General features: G+C 33.7%; 1 protein-coding gene across 2 annotated transcripts in view; it reads right to left on the bottom strand.

Annotated features, from left to right (window-relative positions):
* The window catches only part of FSTL5 (follistatin like 5), a 305,571-nt gene that overhangs the window by 97,639 nt on the left and 184,821 nt on the right, over nucleotides 1-23,111 (bottom strand). For both annotated transcript variants that reach the window (XM_066317637.1, XM_066317638.1), the window contains exon 6: nucleotides 19,028-19,148. In XM_066317637.1, the coding sequence (XP_066173734.1) occupies nucleotides 19,028-19,148 (121 nt within the window). The remainder of the gene's footprint in view (nucleotides 1-19,027; nucleotides 19,149-23,111) is intronic.

Below are 23,111 nucleotides of genomic sequence, written 5' to 3'. Positions count from 1 at the left end.
GGTGGGAGCTGTAGTGTTCTAGTAAGTATGCTGGTCTAGACAGCAGGGAGATTATGACAGAAAACACATCAGCTCTCATCCAACAATTTATCTCAGGTATTTAGTTTAGATTTAGATCTAAAGATACTAGATCTAGAAGATACTATCTGAGTAAAACTTTCTGTCAGAATAGGAGTGTATACAATTAAATACAGAAATATTAACCAGGTTGTCGTCTATTGCTACACACTTTTCAGTTTGTTCCAAGACAGTAAAAAAATTGTTTTCAAAACACTGATCCAAAATATAAATTTTAGCCAATATAAATTGACTCTAGAAATCATTGAGACTTTCCCATAGGTGTATAAAATACATAAGAATATTCATGATTATGTCTCTCCATGTATATCCTTTAGAAGTCACCTGCTATGGACCCAGACACCATGACTTTTAAACCTCTACAAAACACAGATTCTAGAAACCACTTCTTAGATCACTCTTCTCAGATTTTCCTGTCTAGCTTTTTGACAAGACCGGGAACAGCATTCAGCTGTCTACAGTGTCAAGTCCTGTCATCTCTGGAACCCTTTCCTTGGCTGAAATATGAGCTTTGCCACTGTCCCATCCAGGACTGCACAGTTTCACAATTTATCTTCTCAGTCATTCACAGAATATGCCAATGCATATTGCACACATAGATTTAAAATTTAAAATAAAGTTTTCACAAAGTTTTAGAAAAATCAAACACAGTCTCACTTTCCCCACTCCAGATCACTCTTGACAATCCCTCAGAATCTGGACTTATGGTGCTGAGCCACCTCATCAAGCTTCCGATATGGGAAGGAACATCTAAAATATAAAAATTCCTACTGAATGTCTCCTGAAAATTTCATGATATGGAAAAAATGCTTCTTCTTTATGGCACTTTTCATGAAGAATGATTGAAGGCAAATGACAAAAGGAAAGGAAGTGTGTTGGAATGGGATACACAGACAAGGCTGGGACAGAAACACAATGAGGCACATAACACATAGATTGAAGTCTGCAGTCTAAGCTCCAAATGTAGTCTGAATTTAGACCACCAAGCAGAATCCATAGCTCTAGAAGCAGAATCCATGATCTACTGCAATAACACAGCTTTGTAATAAAGCTCCTCTAATCAGATAAAAAAATCCATATGTTCAGAACAAAAGTATCCTGTAACTGATAGCCGCCAACAGCAAATGCACAAGAAAGAAAAAACCAGGCAAGCATATAGTGATAATACTGTTTCAGCACCCATCAATACAAAATATCCAATTTCCAAACAGGCCAGAGGCAGTTTATGGGAATGACATGAGCATTATGAATCACAAGAGTAAATTATCCTGGAAGAAAAGGAACATAGGCTAGCATTAGCTGGCCTGTTAGCTGAAGAACTCAACAATTCCACTGCTCTAATCCAAGTAATACCTTAATTTGAAATGGAGGGAGTGTTTTTCAATGACGAAGAAAGAAAAAGTCCTGCCATCATATTTTTGCACTAAAGTGATGTTAAAGGAGAAAAACAAACCAATAACCCCCAGAAAAAAAAATCCCATATCAAATTACCAAAATAACTACCTTTATTTCTTATAAGAAAAAAAGAACTAAAAAATGTAGATCTCAGATATTGCTCCATTATGACTCCTGAACTAAAAACTCTTGAGTTGTTCAAATCTACGAAAATGATATTGATTACTATGTTTTAAATCTGAAAAATGTATACCTTTTTCTTATTGATAGGATTAAACCACTGCTGTGGAAAATAGGAAAATAAGAGGAAAATAATAGTAGCAATTATGATAACCACACATATAATCCAAGCATATAAGCACAAATGTAAAGGATGAAGTTCTGGTATATGTCTATCTTCCCACATATACAGAAAGTTTACTTACAAACTTTGTATTAAAATGTATATGAAATAAAGGCAGGATTTACTAGGATGAAATAGGACCAGGCAAATTAATAACCCCATAGATGTTCTATACAAAATTTAAAAAATTGAATTAGAATTCATAAAAAATCAAAATATAAAAAGCTTTTTATAATAAAAATTACATTTCAATCATCTTGATTTCCATGGACATTTCACTCCCTGCAAACTGTAACATATTTTTTAATATGGACTGCAAGATCTACAGTCGGTCAAAGCGTCAGTTTCTTTGGTTTCCTCGAGCTGATTCTACCGCTTTCCTGGGTTGGTTACGTCAAAATATGCAGCTTGCTTCAGCTATTACACAACTCCCATCTAACTGTTTGTTGTCTACTAAGTTCACCTCAGCTTGTACATGTCCCTCTTTCCCAGCTTCACTGGACATCACCATTTGCATAAGTTTTCTCAGCTTCCATCTTTCTGAGAGAGATTTTTCCCTAAGTTCCCTGTTAGTCATCTGGCAGACAAAAGACCAGATATTCTCCACAAGCTGTATCAGCAGTGAAATGTAAACTAAAATTCTGCCAAAAATTCAGTCACTATAAAGCAGTTTGTCTATCTTTAATCTCACTTTTGATCAAAATCTGGGGTGGATGAGCAAAACAATTTATGAACAAAAGACCTGATATTAAAGACAATTTTCAAAAGCAGACTGTTTTCAGTTTCTAATTTGGATACTTTCATCAGCTTTTAACTTTCAGGAGCATACAGAACTCCATCTGTTGTGAAAGCTGATGATAAGCAAGCATAAACTACTGACAAAAGACTTTCTTTTCTTAACCTTCACAAATGTCTCTGTCATAACTTTGCCCTTACATTCTACATGAATGAAATATAATTGAATTCCATGTAGTAAACACAGCTCTAGGTAGACAATAATAGGGTCAAAAGGGATGTTGAAAAAATCCAAGAATGAAACAAACACTCCCACCTTCATGACTAATTCAATCCTGAAGCCAGTATTTTAAAATTCAACTCTGACAGACACCTCACAATGACAGTTTATTATCAACTATATTCATTGACTTAAATGCTGATAGTATTTTTCTTTAAAATGTCTTTAAAACCTTAAGATACAAATAATAAACCATGATGACTGACTACTTTTAAACAGTTTGGAGAATGCACAAAACGTTTATAACACCAATACACATAAGAGAGGATTTTACACTACATTTTTCTAAATCCTCACAGGAATTCTAATGAGGAATAAAATCATTATGATTCATTATAAGATGAATTGCAAGTGTTTACCATACCAGCACAAGGTTCACCCAGTACTGGAAATCAGAAATTACAAAAAAGGAATGCCATAAAGTTGAAAATAATATTTTTCATTAAAACAGTGGCACACATAAGTATTCATGAATGGTGTTAAGATGATAAAAGCACATGGTAAATTTTAACTCTGAATAAATCTGTTTAAATTATGCACCCTGTGGTGATGGCAAATTCAGATACAGAGACTACTAAAGAATGAATAATAATTTTATAAAACAATTTTTAAAATACAATGTTAACAAATTTTCAGGCTCTAAAGGCAGACTGGGGTTACCATCAGAGGACTTCCCAGAGAACTGAAAAAGCTGTATTTGTTCAACTTTGTGTGGGGAACATTTAGCAGACTATACGCATAAATTTAAGCCTGAACTGGTTTCTAGTATGAAATGATGAGCAATATGGTTAATACAACAGTAGAGGAGCATTTACTCTAGTCAGTCACTCAGAGCACTGTTGAACCCCAGGTAGGGAGGTGTTGATAGCATGAGTGGACTGCAAATATTTTACCCTGCCTTCAGGCTCAAAGGGTCAGCATTTCACAGCCTAAAGGTCAGCTTACTTTGAGTGGTTAAAATACTGTTAAACATTTTTAGTAGTGACTTGGATAAAGGACAAAATAGACCCTCAGAAACCTTGTAGCTGTCACCAAATTCAGAGGACCAGGCAGCAGACTTCTACAAGATTGCCCTTCAGAGGGAACTTTATAAACAGAAGGAATGGGATGACAAACTGAAATTCTACCAAGACAAATGACAAGTCTTGCATTTGGGACACAGTAAGTTCATGTTAAAAAACAGGGATTCAGTTAGCTAGAAATCAGCTTTGCAGACAAAGATGCAGGTAGACCACAACTGGAATGTGAATAAAGAGGCTTAGCCAAATGACTGCGAGAATTCCCCTCTGACATGTTCTGTGCTTCAATATTCTCAGCTATGAAGTAGTCTGTGAAAAATCTGAATTATTAATGCTAGTGGTTGGGGTTGCAAAAGGCAAAGGTGATCCAGTCCACAAAGCCTACATGAATTTCCCAAAAGCTCTTAACAGTATCTCTCAAGTCTTCATCAAGAGCTTTGAAGGGGCAGCTACATATTTTACAAACTCTGCCAGCATGAATTCATGTCCCAGTGTGATCTGGGGAGCAGTAATAGTGACATCACGTAGTAGAGGCACGGAAAGTGAGCCAAAGGAAAGTTAAACTGTCCAAGTGTTCAACAGGTCTAGCTTCCCAACATGATACTGTTCTTTATCTGGATACCATTTCATTCACTCAAAGTACAGCTTGAGTTTATTCCAGTTTCATCTAAGACTACACAGAACCTTTGAAAATGCATTCTTTATACTGAAGATGCGGAATATGCAATCATGTCCAGCCAAACAATTAATCTAAATTGAATAAACTATTAGTCTGATGCATTGTGCTATATAGGAGCTTTGATTCAAAAGAAAAGGCAGTTTTTCACTGAAAAAAACCACATTTGCTTACCATTAGTTTTCTCTTTTTTCTTGTTGTAATTATCTGTCTTGTTCACTAAACACCATTCAGCACCAATAATAAAAGACACAGAAGTTTTAACAGATAAAAGCTATTTTTTGCAGTTTAGCTATGATTCATTCTCCATTCTCTTCATCAAATGAGACAGAACACTAAGGCATATGTGCAAAGATAATTAAAATTTCTTAATGCAGTAACAAGATGTCAAGTAAAGTTGAGGTAAACTTCTTTTTATACCTTAATTAGAGACTTAAATTATAATAAAAGGAGGATATTAATAAAAATCCCACCATCTAGCACTAGTGAAAGCCCAGCTTACATGGATTTACATCTCCAGAGTACATGAATCTCCAAATTGATCCAAGTAACTGAAGGTCTAAGAACTGCCACAGCCTCTTGTCTTTCTACAAGCATCGTTAACTATTTCTGCCAGGGACTCCCCAATTATTCGGTGTCAGCCAAGACAAATGACCAAAAATCAAGTCTTTCAGATTCAGGTTCTGAGGGAATAGTTGGCAATCATAGCCTCTCCTACATCTTTTGGTTTAGCAAATTTCTTTCACTCTATCCATCAGTGTATCAAACTGCCTCCTCATGCAATTTGTCTCTTCAGCAACTCTTGCCACCGGTGCTATCATCATTTACCTACTTTCTAGCTGCTGTCAAAGAAATCAATTGAAATTAATGGTGTCTCACTGAATAACACATGACCTCAGAAAAACTTACTAGTCAAATGCTCTAAGTGGGTCCACTGTGGAGTACAAAGATATCCAAAACGTCTTGTTTAGTTAGAAGTAGTCACATTTCCTGCTGGAGATGTGTTACACTCAGCTTTTTGTTGTCTAAAGTAGTTAGTTTAAAGCTAACTCAGCTATTTTTAATTAACTTGCAGCATAAATATTCAGTGCTTGGCCTATACATTATCCAAAACACAATGAGTTTTTTGCAGTTCCTTGTTTCTATGAGATCTGTGAAATCATAGGGAAGCAAAGGACATAAAATCTCAAGTATTACCAAATTCTCTCTCTCTGCAAGCTAAAAAAATTTGCTTCAAATACAAAAATTCCATCACTGTAGATGTTTTTTAAAGAACCTTAAGAAAAACGTGATCAGAGAATGCTTCCTTATTCTGTTTTTCAGATTAACAATTGAATAGTTAAAATGAATCTCAAAACTTCAGTAAATCTATATCATTCTTTTGTAATGAAGTCATAATTATGAACAAGTTAAAAAATCCTAACACTGTATTATAGAAAAATATAGGCACAGAACAAACTTTTTTTATAAGCTATACTTTTACTTTATACTGTAGAAGTATATATATGACAATAACCTAACAAAAAAGATATTGGGTAAGAACAGACAGTAATGTGCATTAGAAATAACACATAATTAAAAAGCCATCTAATCCATTACTCCTTATAACATTTTCTGGTTTTCTCAGGAAATGAAGCTGGATGTTAAACACAGCTTTCTTATGCAGAGAACACGGAAGTGTTTATTCACTGAAGCAAGAGTGATATTTGGTTTTGATCTTATTTTTTATAGAATATTTTGCTAATTTTGTCTAAACAAAAAGAGAAGTTTATGCAAAAATCAATTTCTATATGCTTCGCGTATTTGCACATGACTAGTTCAAGTAAAATCATTTTATCTAAATGCTAGGAGTTAGCATAAATATTTTCAAGTAATTTTACTAGTATAGATCCAAATTTAATGCTCCTGTTTATTGCAAATACAGATGATGAACACCACTACTGCACATTTGCTGTTGCCTAAAATGAAACTTTTAAAGTGCTTCAATCTATGAAGTATTTCTGGAACTAATCAATAATGAAATGGTAATTTTAAGAGGAGAGTTGACAGCCCTGGTAATTCACAGTTTTCTGCATGAAACCCTCAATTTATAAATGTAATAATTTGCCAAACTTATTTATTGTGTACCTTCATTTCACTTTCAAATTTCAAGGCTTTTTTCCCAGAATGGTAATATAATTTCTAAACATTTAAGATCTCTGGACCTGTCCTGAGTTTTATAATAACAAAATTTTGTAAAAAAAATCTTCTCATATAGTCCTGTCAGGAGAATGAGAAGCCAGTATTTTAAAACAGTAATTCAGGATTAAATTAGCTGAGCTATGAATGTGGTTAGAAAGCCTAAAGCATAGCAGAACTACTATATTTCCACATAAAAAGAAGGGGTCCATGCAACTGTTATTCAATAGTTCCCTGAAATGATCAGACTAGAGTTACGCAGCAGCTCTTCACAGAAATCTTTAACATAAAAACAAGAATAAATGAAAGCAGTTTTAGCATGGAAGAGATTCTGAAAAATCTATCACCTGGCTGAAGTGTCTATTTACATTTTGAGGGGAAAAAGCATGCAGAACTCAAGGTAGGCTCTGTTACCTGACTGCACAGAGGCTTCTACTTTTTGTTACTCACTGAGGAGAATTCTACTCCTCTTAAGACCAGGTGTTTGTGCAAAGGACCAAGACTTCATGATGAGCTCAGTGACTTATTCTGAGAACAAGGACTGTGGATATTCTGCTCTCAGCATTGCATATCTGGCATGTTTCCCCAAGATCAAAGCAGGCAATGGGCTATGCATCTGAGAAGATCAGCACAAAGGTTAAAGGACAACCTAAAGACAGATGGGATTAAGCTGTGACTCTTAGCACTTCAGTCCTGTATCATACAGTCCAACTCACAGTATTTTATACTCTTTCACAGACAGCAGGTCTTGAAATCTGCTGGCAGGTCTCTTATGAAGAAAAGTCACCAGAGGAGTTGCACCTGGACCTTCACTGAAAATAAAGTGAGCAATTTTTCTGGGACAGAATTTCTTGAGAACAGCTTATCAGGTAGTTTAGGTAGCAAACATAAAAGCTGATTTGCTTGAAGAGCTTACCTATGACACTGATTAATTCAGTATTGAAAGTATTGCCTGAACAAAATTTAAAAAGTGCCAAACCTTGTTACAAAATGATAGGCTCTCAACTAGTTAGCATTGTTCAGGTGTTGAGCACACAGGCTTTAGAGTACACTTTGCAGTTTTATGAAAATATCTACTAATTCCTGGCAATGTAACATTAAAATGAATTATTAGGTAAAGACTGGTACTCAGAAAAAAATTCTTATGGCACTGTATAAAACCATGTTGCATAAACAACTTGACTGCTTTCAGTCCCCTCCTTTGCAAAAAAAAAAGTCCCAGTAAAACTTGAAAAAGAGCACAGAAATACAACAAGAATGACCAAAGATGTGGGAGGTTTTCCATACAAGTAACTATAAAATGATTGGGGAATTTCAGAACAGAAAAGAGATGACTAAAAAGACATGTCAGGAACTTAAAGAAAAAAACCAAAACAAACACAACAAAACTGTTTCCAAGAAAATAAATATAGAATAATTGTTCATGGTTTCTTATCACACAGAGCTTAATAAACTCACCAGGAGATGTGAATAATGAAGAAAAAAAATAGCACTTGTATCCAGGACACATTATATTGTGTCACTGAAACAGAATATTTTAGATGTTAATTCCACATGTGTCCAAAAAGTAAACAAACCTGTGAGGCATCCATCAAGAGCTATTAAAGAGAGGCAGCCTCTGAGAAAAAAATCACTAAGAGAAAATATTTTAGAAAAAACTTATATGCTTTTGCTCATTCAGCAATTTTCCATAAGCATACTTACAATGAAGACATTGTAGTAGATGTATATTTCTTCAAACCCAGAAAAGTTACCATGTATATGTTGTTACTCAAAGTAGGCTGAATTAACTCAACAATTCATGAGCAAGAACACACATCAATCTTTGTTTAGCATCAAATATTTCCTAAATAGACTACTCAGGAAGTTTTAAAACACTATTAAAATTCGCTCCAAGAAATACATCTCTACCACATGTCTTAGTTTGGAAGAATTATAATCATAATGCAAAACAAATTTTTAAAAAATTACACTTTCTCCAAACATTTATTCATGACAGAGTGGAAAACAGACGACTTGCTGGATGCCTACCATCTGAGGCAATCAGGTTCCGAATTCTTATACATAAAGAAGGCTTAGGTGTTTTTTTTTCCTCTAGGTTTGCACTATTTTGCACCATCTTTTTAGACCTCTTTTGACACAATATTGCACAATGTAAACCTCTGCTTCATAGCATTTGTATGACACATTATTTTTTTCTTACAGTCAAAATTGTATTTCCATATAAATCACTTGCTAACCTACTTAAGATAAGAATTGACACTCTGTGAGCATGATGTGTTTAGAAAACCAACTTGAGAATTTACTGACAATTTAATTCTGTACATAACACAGGCACAGGGATATTTTGTTAACCTGTCTACTCATTTCCTTTGGTAGAAAATTCTTAGGCTTTCTTGTTAGGGGTTTGGGAGAAGACTGGACTTTTTTAATATCCAAGAGCAACTTTGGGCTTTTTTAATATCCGTCAGCATCCATAATACATTTGGGAAACTGCAAAGATGCTTTTAGGCTGTAGATAATATGATAGAATCATTTAGATTGGAAAAGACCTATAAAATCATCACTTCCAATTTGAATCCAGCACTGAGGAGTCCACACTAAACCATGTCCCTGAGTGTCACATCTACACATCTCAGATAATATTCACTCAGCTTAATAAGGACTGCAGTCATCAGAGGGAGTGGATTCAGACAATTTCATCTATTTCATGGTATTCAATTTTAGCAAATATATGCAACCCATACATACATAAATATTCCTACTGAATTCAGCTCACATGTAACTCTTTAATGAATACATAAACAATACTATATGCAATTATGAGATGTTTATTTCTGAAGATTTGGAAAGCCATGAGTGATGAGAAGCCATTAGTCTTAAAATTTACAGTATCGCAGACCACCAAAATAACTTTAACTGGGCTAGTTGATATTCTTTCTGTCCTACCCATACAGTTATAAATTATACTGAGTTTTAGCAGCTTAAATTCTGGCATGACACACTCCTTAACTCTGTAAAAACACATACAAATATTCTTAGCAGTGACAGCATATTAGAAGATACTTGCAAACACTTAGAGAACTGTGCTATACTAACCAGGCAAATGCCTGATGACAAGAGATTAAGACTTATTGAAATAAAACTAAAACCACCTAACAAACAAAATGAAAAAGAGCTTTTCATATATGTATTCAATGTATCATACCAAGCAGTTCTATCACTACTGCATTGAAGTTATCCTAATTTCCTGAGTTAAAAAAACAACATGTAAATTACATTTTCCTTTATTCAATATATAACTTCAGAAAATTAAGCTAAGTATTAGTCAGAAATAACAATTTATCATGACGGAATTCTTTTATCAAAGCACTTTGTGAATGAACTAAAAAAATCAGCATTTTCTAAGAAATGTACTCACAACTATTACAAAGTAGACCATGAAGATTAATAGATGTGTTAAAGAACAATATTCTGCCTTAAAAAACCCCAAACCTTAACATATCTTCTGAAGTGAATGCATTTTCAGATGCTCTTAGGATGTCAAGATCAATTTGTTTTTATTTTAAATGTAATAAATTGACAATTTTAATATTGAAAAATATTTTCTCCGAATTTTCTTTGACATATTCAATGAAATATTTCCTTCACTGTATACTTCAGTTAGGAAAAAATACATATGTACTAAAATAGATGTAAACTACAAAAGCATACAATATAAAAAAACTCCTCACACTATGGAATCACTATATTAAAGAGAAAAAAAATATACCAAAATCAAAAGCTATGGAGAAATGCTACAATAAAACTTTGAATTGTCCTATTATTTTGAGAAATTGTTAGGAGTGAAATTTCCTGAAATAAGAAAACTTTACTGGAACCACGAACAATGAAGGGAACTAGAAGAGTTTTTTCTCCAATATATTTCTTTACAATGCAGATATTTTGGAGCCAATTTCTCCTTACTGTAAGTAATGGATATTTGAATGCATTCAACAAAAAAAAAAAAACCTCAGAGTGCAGTGTAACGCATTTTTCCCCTAAGATCTAGAGACAAAATCTCAGAAGTTTTGCAAAACTGGAATTATTATTTCTCTATTAACTCCATTTACAGAATTTCCAAAGTACTTTAATAAAATCTGGTACAAAACTGTGTCCAGGGATTTTCTGTTACACTGGAAATGTCAAACAGTCTTAAGAAATCCAGATGTCTAAGGAATCACTAAGAATCTTCTATATTATTCTAATGATTTTAAAAAAAATTATTTACCCAATTGTGAGAAAAAAGCAAAGAAAGCAGAGTAGAAGAGTTACTAAAAAAACAAAACCAGATCTCTCTAAAAAAACCCCAAATCACCACCAAAAAAACCAACCAACCAACCCACTAAGCTACTTAAAACCACAAACAATAAATCAACAAACCAAAAAGAAAAACACCCAAAAGCCAAAAAAGTTTGGAATAAAATTATTAAGCAACACTTCTCAAAAATGAACATTAGTGCTTGATATTTAAAAAGCACCAGTAGGCATAAAAAGCAAAACAATGAATAGATTAATCAAACTGCTTTCTTACTAAATAATACTTGATGAGCTATTAATATTCATGATACTTCCAGATGAGTAATTCTGCCTAGAAGTAGAGATACCTAATGTTCTTGCTTGTGGATTAGCTGGCAATTGTGTCCTTCAATGCCCAGTCATTACTCCTTGTGTTCTGATCTTTCTTCTCTCCACCTCACCTCCATTAAGAAGAAAGGGAGTTTCTTTTAAAATAGTCGATAAAGGAAACTAATTACAAATTATTATTTAAAGTTTTCCTTGAAATTTCCTTAAAACATCTACATAAAAGCTTTTGTGGATGTTGTAACATCAGTTAGCACCTCATCTTACAGGAACACTGCTATGCAGAGATGAAAATATTCTCAGTAATTCACAATGTAACAAACATATTAGCAATAATCCTACAACTCACCACAGAAAACTGATTCCTGAGAAATAAGCAATAGATCAGTTACTGAGGTGCTTTCCTAAGGGTAGCCAAATATGTATAATGGTTTGGTGTTAACTTTTTCCTCACCATTCTGTGTCATTCTCCAGAACAAACTCACTGGAAGACACACAAGACTTCAGTCTCTGGCATTTCAAGTCAGTAACAAATGCCACCCAAGTCAGTCTCTATCAATCCTCTTGTCTGAAACAAAGCTACTATAATAACTAAGGTGGTTTGTTCCAGTCCTCATCCTCTGCCATCCTGTATTTCACAGTGCTATCTCTAGTGACTTACATCACCAAAGCAGGTAAAGCTTCCAAATAAATGCACTGATGGGATTAGAGATCAGCAGAGTTCAAGGTTCATAAACAGAATCTCCTAGTGCCCAAAGAGCCTGCGAAATATTTATTTACTAATGCAAACCTATGGTGGCCTTAAATTTGTTACTTGATTCCTCCAAAACATGAAGAAAAATCAGTTGGCATCAAAATGAATTGACTTAGTGGCAATGTGAGAAATTTCAGGCATACTGTTTCAATCCATGACACAATATTTAAAACCTTAAATATTTCCTTGTTTCTGATGATCAGTTTAAAGATCTTCCCACTCAATAGAAGAGGGTGCATTTTCTTCCAGCTAAGATTTCTCTTGATTGAAAATACAAATACCACAGGGAAGAATTTGAGAGATAGATCTGGTTGAGCAAAAAATATTACCATGAAATCCAATAGCTCCTGTTCAGTATGATGTTAACTGGTGTTTTCAGAGGCTAGTGGTGAAATATAACACCCTCTGGAACAATCTAATATGCTCAAGTTGTTTCTGAAAAGGAATTAATGGTAGCAGGAGACAGAATAATACCTCTTCCTCCCTCAGAAAATGTTATCTCTACTATTTGTTAACATGTTTTACTATTGAAGACTCATCACAGTCATAAAGCTCTGTCTCAGATTACACACTAAATGCAATATTTGGGACATACTGAATTAATTAGAAATATAAATTACATAAGGGGTTTTTTTGAGTTAGCCTTTGTGGACTTCAGGACAACTTAAGGAATCCAGTGGGAAGTCTCATTTGTTTCATTGAGTATTTCACTACAGTATTTCTGAAAATTTAGATTTTATCATAGAGTTTGTTGGTTGTTTTTAATTCTGGTCTATTTTGCTTCAGAAATAAAGATTCATATTTAAAAAAAGAATTTCTGAACATGCACCTGCAATTATTGCATTTCAAAAATTAAAATAGAAGTAGAGCTATTATAATAGTGATGTTTCAGATTATTTCTTCAGGACTGAGAGAATGCAATAACTAAGCATATGTGTTCATAATGGCCACTGCATTTATATGAACTTCCAGCTGCCTCCTTTCCACATGATTGAAGTCACAACAAAGCACTGATTTTGACAGTCATATTAGTTACTTGCAAGTTTCTCCTAAAAGGTGACCCCAAAGCAAGTTTTGTAATTTTGGACCAGATCAAAAACTTCTGTAATATCTGCTGTTACTGAAAGTATATAAATCACTTCATACAAATATTTCAGCAACAAGGAGTGCTTGAAACCCAAATTTGATATCTGTGACCTGAATTTAATTTCAAAACTTAAGGTACTTTTAAATATATACAGCATTAGCATGTACAGTAGCAACATTTAAGATCCCAAATTATAGCTGCACAACAGACTAGATACTGTTAACAGTGTTGATTTATGCCTGAAAGTAATTCCAGCTAAACTACGAAGCAGTTAATAGAAGCATGACAGTTAGGTCATATTTTGTTCTGCCTAGATAATTCTCACACTTTATTGTACATCACAGGGTTATTTTTACAGTCAAGTCCTCAGTGTCCACAGCCCTTCTGTGGCCCCTTTTTCTGAACATAAGACAACATCAAGAACACTAACAAAAGAAATCAATTCTGAATGACCTTTTTTTCTTTATTTTTTGCAGGATGTCAATTGTTGCATAGAGAAGTTAGTTCAATTATATACAATAAATTTGGGGTTTATGTTAATAGTATTCAATCAGTTTTATTCATAAATGTCTAAATTAGCATCATTCTTACTACTGAAATTACAAAGAAAAGTGCCTACATATACATCTGCTGACTGATCAAATAGAATAATTTATTACTATTTATTTGCTTGTGATATGCCTTGAGATATTACAGCCCACCATGAAGGCACTCAAAGTACCTGCTCTGACATTTTATTTTATATGGGAGGAAAACAAGTAAGATTATTTGTTTTAGAAAAGAACACTAGAAGAAAAACGAAAAGAGACAACATTTACAGCGAACACAAAATTATCTTGATACCACAGGAGACACTAACCAAAGAAAGAAAACCCTTGAAATATAAAGGAAGTACACTGGTTGAGATTGAGTTTATGGAACATATCAACTGTATTCTACATCCTTTTTAGTTTTTGTTTGGCTTCTTCATATCAAGGTTTTGCTTGCCCTTTCAAAAAAAAATACATCCTTCTCTGTCTAAAAAAAATGTTTGCAGATAAAAAATCCTTTAGCATGGGACTGGCTGAGGAAGGAATGCAGAAAATCAAAACAAAACACTAAGTGAACTGGATCACTTTTAGGATATAATTTTACACAATGTGGCCAAAGCAGTGGAGGACTGAACTATCTGATACCTTTAGTCCCAAGCTCCCAAAACCCAGCTAGAGCTAAACTTTCTGCTTTATTCACTTGTGTTAGAGGAAACCATTTTTCAGGTTCCTCTCTGTACACACTATTGATCTACTTAAATTGTTATGGAATATAGCAGACAAATAATTAGGAGATAGATGTTACAGCACCAACAATTATCCCTCACGATATGAGGGAAGGCAGCCTATTCCCAGAAAACCATAGTGGTCTTGCCAACAGGTAGAACCTTAAAGAAGCCAGTAAGCACCTTCACTTGCTGTGAAGCTCAGCAGAAACCTTGAAGGCTAAGAGAGCCTCTCACATGTACTGTTTGTTTGTTACTGCCTCAGCATCTGACCTTCTGAAGGGGGAAAGGGATTTTTTTTTCTTCCATTGCGCATAGTTATTTACATTGAGCCGTCCAGTCTAATGTGTATCCATTTTGTCAGATAAAATGAGACTGTCAGAAGCAAATCTCACAGAATACAAGCAAGCATGTATATGTATGTATGTACAGATATAGAATTATGTGCATATTAATACCTTTAAAACAGGCTATGTTTCATCTTTGCCCTTAAGGTGGTTCCTTTTCTACTGCTGGAGTTAAAAATAGAATTTCTGGTATTTGTGAGGAAAACTTCTAATTAACTATGCTAATGAAAAAAAAATCTTAATGAAAGAAGATTGATAATTAATTCCAAAGATAGGCATTCATGTTTAAATAAAATACAATTGCCTGATTCCTCAAAAAGAAATTACTGTAATAGAGTGGCTTGTTTAGCACCATAGTAAAGATGATTTTTAATCCTATCTGTATTCAAAATCTTACCTAAGTGTTTTTAAACACTATTTGAAATCAAGGCTGGGAAAGTGCACACTAGCAGTATGCTTGATTATCACTATCCTCTTTTTAGGCCGAGGTTGAGCCCACAAATTTCCCTTATGCCTTCTCTCATACCTTTTCCAGCCTTCTTTTTTTTTTCAAGTTCTTCTATGCTTAAGAGAGAATACTGATGGACAATTACCTTTAGAAAAGGAGACCTCTTTAATGTTGATCATATTCAAATATGACTTAAAGGATATTTTGTTAACTATTGTACATTTTATATTTTAGCAGTGCTAGGTAAACCTTGCTTGAAAAGAACCCTTGTGATATTGCCATGAATAAAAACTGGGGTGCTGTGACCCCTAATCCCTGGCCAACCTCGACCACCTTTCCCTAGCATTTCTGTGTTCATATGACTCCCATCTCTGTTACACAAATGAAAAACAAACTCCTTTGAATTCTGCATGGAAACTTTGAATAGGATCAATTTCTCCATCACTGCAAAGCCAAATTTTCCTCACTGCCATTTTGAATGAATAAAAGCCGGTAACATATTCTAGAAGTTGCACAAATTTCAATGAGAACTTGACATTTCTCAAATCCACCCTTCACTACAATTAGGGATAGAGGCAATTCCACTGGGAATACCAGGTATTAAACTGAGATTACGTTCCATATGTACATGAAAATGGTAAATATAAAGCAATGAAAAAACCAGGAAAAACACAGTCATGTTCAATTGATGGGATTGTGCTAGAGGTGAAAAATTCTAGAAGCACTTTTTAATTTAAATTAATGGCTAGGTCTTTTAAATGTCTCAAAATAACAAATAACACTCGTAACATTTTAGAAGTCAATCCCCTGCAAATACCATTACCCAGTTATAATCTTTCACTCATTAGACAGTTACGAAAGTAATTTGGAACAAAACTTTCCTGTTCTGCTTTCTGTTTGTTCTAGATGCTTGATAGTGTCCAAGCTGGTGAAAATGATCTCTTCACCATTGTAAAATGCGATAGTTTTAAGGTTATGACATATAATCACAATGTAACATAATAAGAAAATGAATAAATAATTACAGTATAATAAAATAGAATGTAGACTTGAAAATATTAAGTACTTAAATAAAACCCTGGGAAAAAAAGCAGGTTTATTTCTATTTGGAATAAATACTTGCAAGCTTCCTATGTCAGTAAATTGAAGAAAACTAAAATGTTTAATTATTTTGTAAGCGGATGCTTAATTGAAGAGCTATTTTTTGTGGAATAGTGGAAGATGCATTGTGAGCGGTTCTTGTGTACATTTCCATACCTGGATCTGGTTCCATGTCTATATTAATTCTCTGTATCCAGGTAAATCCAGACTTGGCATTAACAGTAACATCTCACAAGCTTTGCCATAGGCAAACAACACAGGCCTCTGGAGAGGGGCTGTCACATTTACTTTACCTTGGGCTGGCAGGGCTGGTGTGGAGAGCTTGGTTTCAGCTTTGTATAATCTTGCTTAGCCAATAAGAGCACTAGTCGAGTAACCAGGTGCCACATTCAATTTGTTTTAGTTTTGCTTAGCTTAGTATACTTTTATAGCATTATATAATTTTTGTTAATGCTGGTGAGCTAGGTCAGACTGAATTCAAACTACCTTAAAATAAAATTAAATAGAACTATAGTGAATCCTCAAATTTATTTCAAGAGTATTTATTTTATCTTCATTACAGAGCCTAATACTATGTCACATTTCTTTGACTTTCTGGGGACATACCATACAACAAAGTAGCAGCTGGTTTTAGGTTTCATTTTTCAATATGTAATGAATACATCTAAGTTTTGCTAAGGACATAGAAGAATGAATCTTACTCAGGAAATCATCTTCCAAGATAGCCTTATAGCTTTAAATAGGGTCTTCTCCACTATTCTGCTGCAACAAAGAAACCTAAATGATTCCTAATCTTATATAATCTAATGTTTTCATTAATATTCATATTCAGGCAATGCTTAACATATAATATGGAAATTATTTTCATTATTCAAAACTCCATTAAAAATATATAACGGAAAGCTATTCTCATGTCTGGAGTATTACAATGATACAAAATAGTCCCTCAGAGACACATCGAAGTCTTATTTGGAAGAACAATGTTACACTTTGATTAATATAATGTTTCCAAAAATAGTGCTAATGCTTTAAATGTGTCTTTAACCTTCTTGGACTGCTGTGTATCATAAAGGCTTCTATATCAATTTCTATATCCATGTACTTAACCAGTATCCAAAAGTACAACATGTAGCCATATAATCATAGCTAATGTGTGTGTTTCTATAGATGCTATATAATTCTGTACATTTTTGTAAGCCAAACTTGTATCACAACCTATAAAAAAGAAATTAAGGTATTTCCTAGTGTTTTGCTACCACAGCTGAATTATATTACCTCACCATCACAATGTCCTAATAGCTCCCATTTTCTTCCTCCACATTATTTCTTGGCTCTGCTCATACTTCTTTTGCATGAGTTACAGCCTGACCCTTCACTTAATCAATTCAGGTCACACAACAGGATTGGGGTGGGATATGGAGGGTGAATATTTTTCTGCTGACTTAGTGACTCAGAGGAGAGACTGTAACTGTTCGGACACCACAAGAAAGGCAGTCAGATAACCTTAGGAAGCAGGATCAAGTTATTTTTAGGAACAGTAAGTAATTTGTTCAGCTAAGCTGCATCACAAAATCACACTTTCTGAAAGACTTTCACAGAAATAAAAATCTAATTCAACGGTCAAACTAAGATACTTTCAGTCAGTCTGTCTTGATAATTCATTTCATGTTTATCCTTCCTGCTTTCCATGCAGCTAGGTTTTTTTTTCCTAATATCAAATCACTACTTTATAGTTAAAAAATTTAAGCAGTTTTTATCCCTTTTTCATTTGGTTCTACCTAAAGTGGCTGAGTCTTCATCTGCCCAATGATAAAGTACAAGAAGACTAAAGCAAGAGCCTGTAATTACTCAAAATGAAGATACATTAATGGACTAGTCAATATATAATAAGTAACTATAAAAAGAATTCAGGACAAACTTGATCTTCTGTGCTGCCATGAGTTTGGAATAGCTTTTAAACCAAGGCCAGATTTCAAGATTGAATCTTAAATTTGAAGCAGATAAGAGTGAAAAATTAATCTGGATATAACAAAATATACGGATCTTACCTTTAACATACTGTATAAAGGCTCTTAACATCTTGCTTCTGTCTGCCATCCCAGTGGTTTGGTCAAGATGTTTGTTTGTACTACACACGTTTGTACACACATTTGTCCCGACCCCCGCCCCCCCCCCGCCCCCGGCATCCAGAGAACAAATACCTTGCAAAAATACACCAGAAATCTTTATCTCCTTCCGAGGCCTGTGAAGCCATAAGGCATCTAATAGAAGTGGTACATTTTTTGCTGGGTTTGTCAAAAATGATCTTATCAGCACTCATAAACAAAGGGTGTGGGGAGGTGTTTTGGTTCCATTGATTACGGTGTGGTCAGTCTTGACCACACTACTTGCCACTTGCGGACAACACAGACTTATCAATGCACGTTGGCATCAAGACAGATTATCCATGAATTCTCCATTACCAAAATCCATCATAAATCTAGAAGCTACTGGGTATCATTGATTTCTGCTGAAAAGTTTTCTGTTATTTCATGACTATTAAATTACACAAATTTAAGTAGAGCATCCAGATGTTTCAGGCTTAAAAAAAACCAAAACCAAAACAAAACAATCAAACAAACAAAAAACCCCAAAAAAACCACCATTTAGAAAGTCAAAGCAAGAAAGAGAAAACAAGACTCAAGGAACAGGCTGGTCTTGATACTTACGAAAAGCTCTATAGAGTTCTTCTAGAGCTAGGTGCTTGTCACCATTATAATCATCATATTTCAGCAAATCGAACACAGAGCAGTCAGATGGTTCCTTGCCAAGCTCATCCCGTTTTATTACCTGACAAGAAAATTATAACCATGAAATTACATTTGAGCTCTTAGAGTTCTCTGGTATAATTAATTGTTTCTAATAATCATTTAATAGATCATTTTAAGGTTGCTGTGGGGCAATGAACTGCAACTGTGTAAAGTCAGGGATTTCCAGTTACTTTGTAATTATTTATTACACTTTTAAAAGTTAATACCTTTAGGACAGAATCTCTGAAATGACACAAAAGCTTTTTAGAATATACACAGCATATATACATATATATATATATAATGGAGACAGACTGACGCACTATAAAGACATTGCGAATTTTAAAGCTGATTTTACTTTATATGTACAGAAATGGTGATTAAGAAACATTCAGATATACAAAAAATTTTATTGTTCCAAGTATAAATGGCATAATGTATTTGTCCTTTAATTTCTAACCACAGAAGCCAAATGCAAACACTTTCAAAAATAGCTAATATAAACTCTTACTACCCTACTAATTCTATCAAGTTCTTACAGGCTTTTGACAAGCCTATTACCTTACCAAAACCTGTTATATAAGTAGCTGACCTGAAAAAGCTCTTGTTTCTCAGTGGGGACACATACAGTTTGTAAATACATCAAAATTAATAGCTGTTAGATTTTTAATTCTGATTAATCTATCCCAGAGAAATATTCTTTAATATATGCACCATTTTGCTTTAGGTCTGTGTATGTTGTAGACATCTACATAGATTCCAGCCAAGGAATTTTAAAGATGCTGAGAGTGATTTAGAATTGCCATATTAGATGGGGCATGTATTAGAAGTAATACCACTTAACTGAAAGAGCCAAAACTAATGCAAATTTTCATTGTAATGTTGTACAGTTTGCAGTTTTATATTAGGCACAGAAAAAATATAATGTTAATTATAACATTATATTAAATTATAAATTTAATATATATATAATATATATATAACATTATAACATTAAGTCCTAGGTAAAATAATTACTCTTCCAACCCTTTATCAGTCTCCTATGATAATTGCAAAACCATTATTATATTTGTATCAACAAAGAATATCTTCTGAAAAACAAGGAATACACAGGCTTTTGTGTTTCAGTTGTTCTGCAAAGGAATTCATTCAGTTACTCTTCACGTAAACACAAAATACCTAAAAGAATAATAGGAAATAACAAGAGCATTAGAGAGAAAAAAAAAAAAAAAACACAAACATTTTATGCTACCAGAAGTAATCTCCTACATAATAATGTAAAAGCATTATAAAGGATAATCACCTTGTTAGTACATTAGAGAGTATGAAAACCATTTACAAATATAAAAAAAATCACTACAAAACCACCTTTTCCTATTATCAATTAAAAATAGATACTATGCTACCTGAATATTAGTGCTAACTATTTCCCATTCTTTAAAAGCCTTTTTATTGAATTCACATTAAAGTGAATTAAGAAAATATGAAATTGTGTAGATCTTGCAGCTGGTACATAAAGGACAAAACTGTAGTCTGGGAAAAATTAGTAACTCTAAACCCATTACAGTTATACAAGAACTACTAAATATGTAATGGTGTGTATTGGAAACTTCAGCAATCACTGAAATTTCAAGGCCATGACCGTTCAGTATGAGAAGCATTGTTCCTCTCATTGTTTCATTGTTTTGAATGCTTGCTTTCACTACCTTCAATTGTACAAATAAGGAGGAAACTTTACACTTAAGATTAAAGAAAACCTTTCTTAAATCCCACAAACACCTGGCTTTATAGTACCACATTTTAAATTTAAAATTAGTGTACTCAGCTTCTATTCTTTGAATTAAAATCTGCTATCTGTTCAAACTGACGAGTTATAAATGAAAAGCAACATATTTTTAAAAAGAAGAATCATAATTAAACAAAATATTGGATAGAATGGTTCTGCTACTTCAAATAATGATACTACAGATTTTATCACTTTATCACCCTGGCAATTATTTAATTTTTGTTAACAGTAAACCTATAATTTTGATTACAGATAAAAGATTCAATGTTTGTTGTTGCACAGACATTTTATGCTGGTGATATATTTTGGAATTCTTTGGAAAATACACTCAATGTGAGTCTGTGAGCAGAGATTTTAGAAGGTACAGAAGTGATTTCATACAATGATTAATCTTAATTGTCTGAGATTTCCTGCTATAAGAGCTGCTTCAAGCTGAATACTCTTGTGCAGGATCTAGTCATCTCCCAGTTTTCCAATGGGATCTGTGGATCAGATCAACTCTGTGACCAGATGAAAAAGGAACCTTCATGGAACTTTTAGGTTGTTGGTTGGATTTTCCTATTGAAGGGGAGGGAGACTAAGATTCTATCACATGAGATTCAACTCAGAACCAGGTACAACTCAGAGCGTGGGGGTTTGGATTTTGAAAAATTATCTGCTTCTCTAGCAACCTGAAGTGCAGATCAACTGTGATATGAAGTCACAAGCCACATGAGACTACAGCAAAGCCATTATGACTGCCTGACAAATTAAGGTTGCACACTTCCTTACAGAAGTTTTTGCAAGACATTACTTGAAAGTGTAAGACAAAGAGAATGAAATTCCATGTCTATTTTACTATCTTGTAATCACACTTGTGTTTCACAGATGATCCAACAATGCACCTTATATTTTAAATTCTATTAATCTATTAATTTCTGTCCATGGAGAAGAGTAAAATGCAAGGAAACTGCTTCTTAAGCAAAATCTTTAAACCCAGACATCTATTCCTTGCTTAAACTGAGAGGTGATTTGTTAGGGAGACAGAAGGAAAATTGACAAAATTTTTAGCTAGTCACAACCTAGAAATAAAATATAAAGGTTAAAGCCTGATTAAGATTGTCTGCAGAATTTTATGATTGTGCCATACAAGCCAAACATAAATTATTTTATTTCCAACTTTTTAAGTTGAAAATTCATACCAGAGAAGGTTCACAAATAGTTATACCCACAATTTTTAGTTTGAATTTGCATAAAGACAGTGAAGCATTTACTTTCAATATTATAAACTGGTAAAAGGTGAACTATACAGCAAAGCTGTTCATGGTTCATTGTGAAACCCCATAAATACTGAAAACTTAGAAACTTGCCTACATTTTCAATTTAAACATGTCTTTTACAAAAAACTATATTTATCCATCAGAATTTAATACTCTTTGAAACATGGAGGGAGGATTTGCATTTTCTGGAAAAGGTTACATTTCTAAAAGATATAGCACACAATTATCTATCTCCTATGAAACAGCATACTGTTACCTCAGTTCAGAGCGTCTCAGAAATTTAGTCAGTAAATCTCTAAATTTTAAAAGATTCAGAAAGGTAATCTGATTAAAAATGACAAATTGCACATCAGAATAGATTGTTTCATTTCTTTTAATCTGATTTCTGACAGTCAAAATGAAAAATCCGCAGATTTTATGAAACTAGACCACAAATAACATAACACATCCTTCATTAATCCACCTCACCTGAAATGTTATCGGTCACTGGTTTTTCGTTTGCCTGTGATTAATGGTCTTTATGCACCTCCCCAAGGAAAATGCTATGTAAATACAACTACAAACAAAACCTTCCTTTAAATCAAATATGGTCACTCCGTTAAACATTCATTCATCCTCCCTAAAAGCAAGTACCTCATCACAATAGTGTCACTCACTTCTTGATAAAACACCAAGTACATCAAACACCAGACATTGTGAGAATTGTGCTTCAAATTAATTCTGACTGCATAAGGGGGGCTTCAATTTCTTGTTCCACCATCTTCCGCAACAGTATAAAGTTTTATAAATTAAAAGCATTGACTGATTATGAAACCAAATTGATAATAAAGGTTGGTAAATTGTTCTTTTCTTTAGCTTCTATTAATCTAGTTAAATCGATATTTTACCATTTACCACCACATTCTGTAGGGCAGCAACACAGTCCTCTATTTGGTGTCTATAGTAGAGTGATACCTTT

This window comes from Sylvia atricapilla, chromosome 4 (assembly GCF_009819655.1).
Source record: "Sylvia atricapilla isolate bSylAtr1 chromosome 4, bSylAtr1.pri, whole genome shotgun sequence".
Taxonomy (NCBI): Eukaryota; Metazoa; Chordata; class Aves; order Passeriformes; family Sylviidae; genus Sylvia; species Sylvia atricapilla.
The sequence above is the reverse complement of the archived record's forward strand: the minus strand, read 5'-3'. Positions and strand labels throughout refer to the sequence as shown.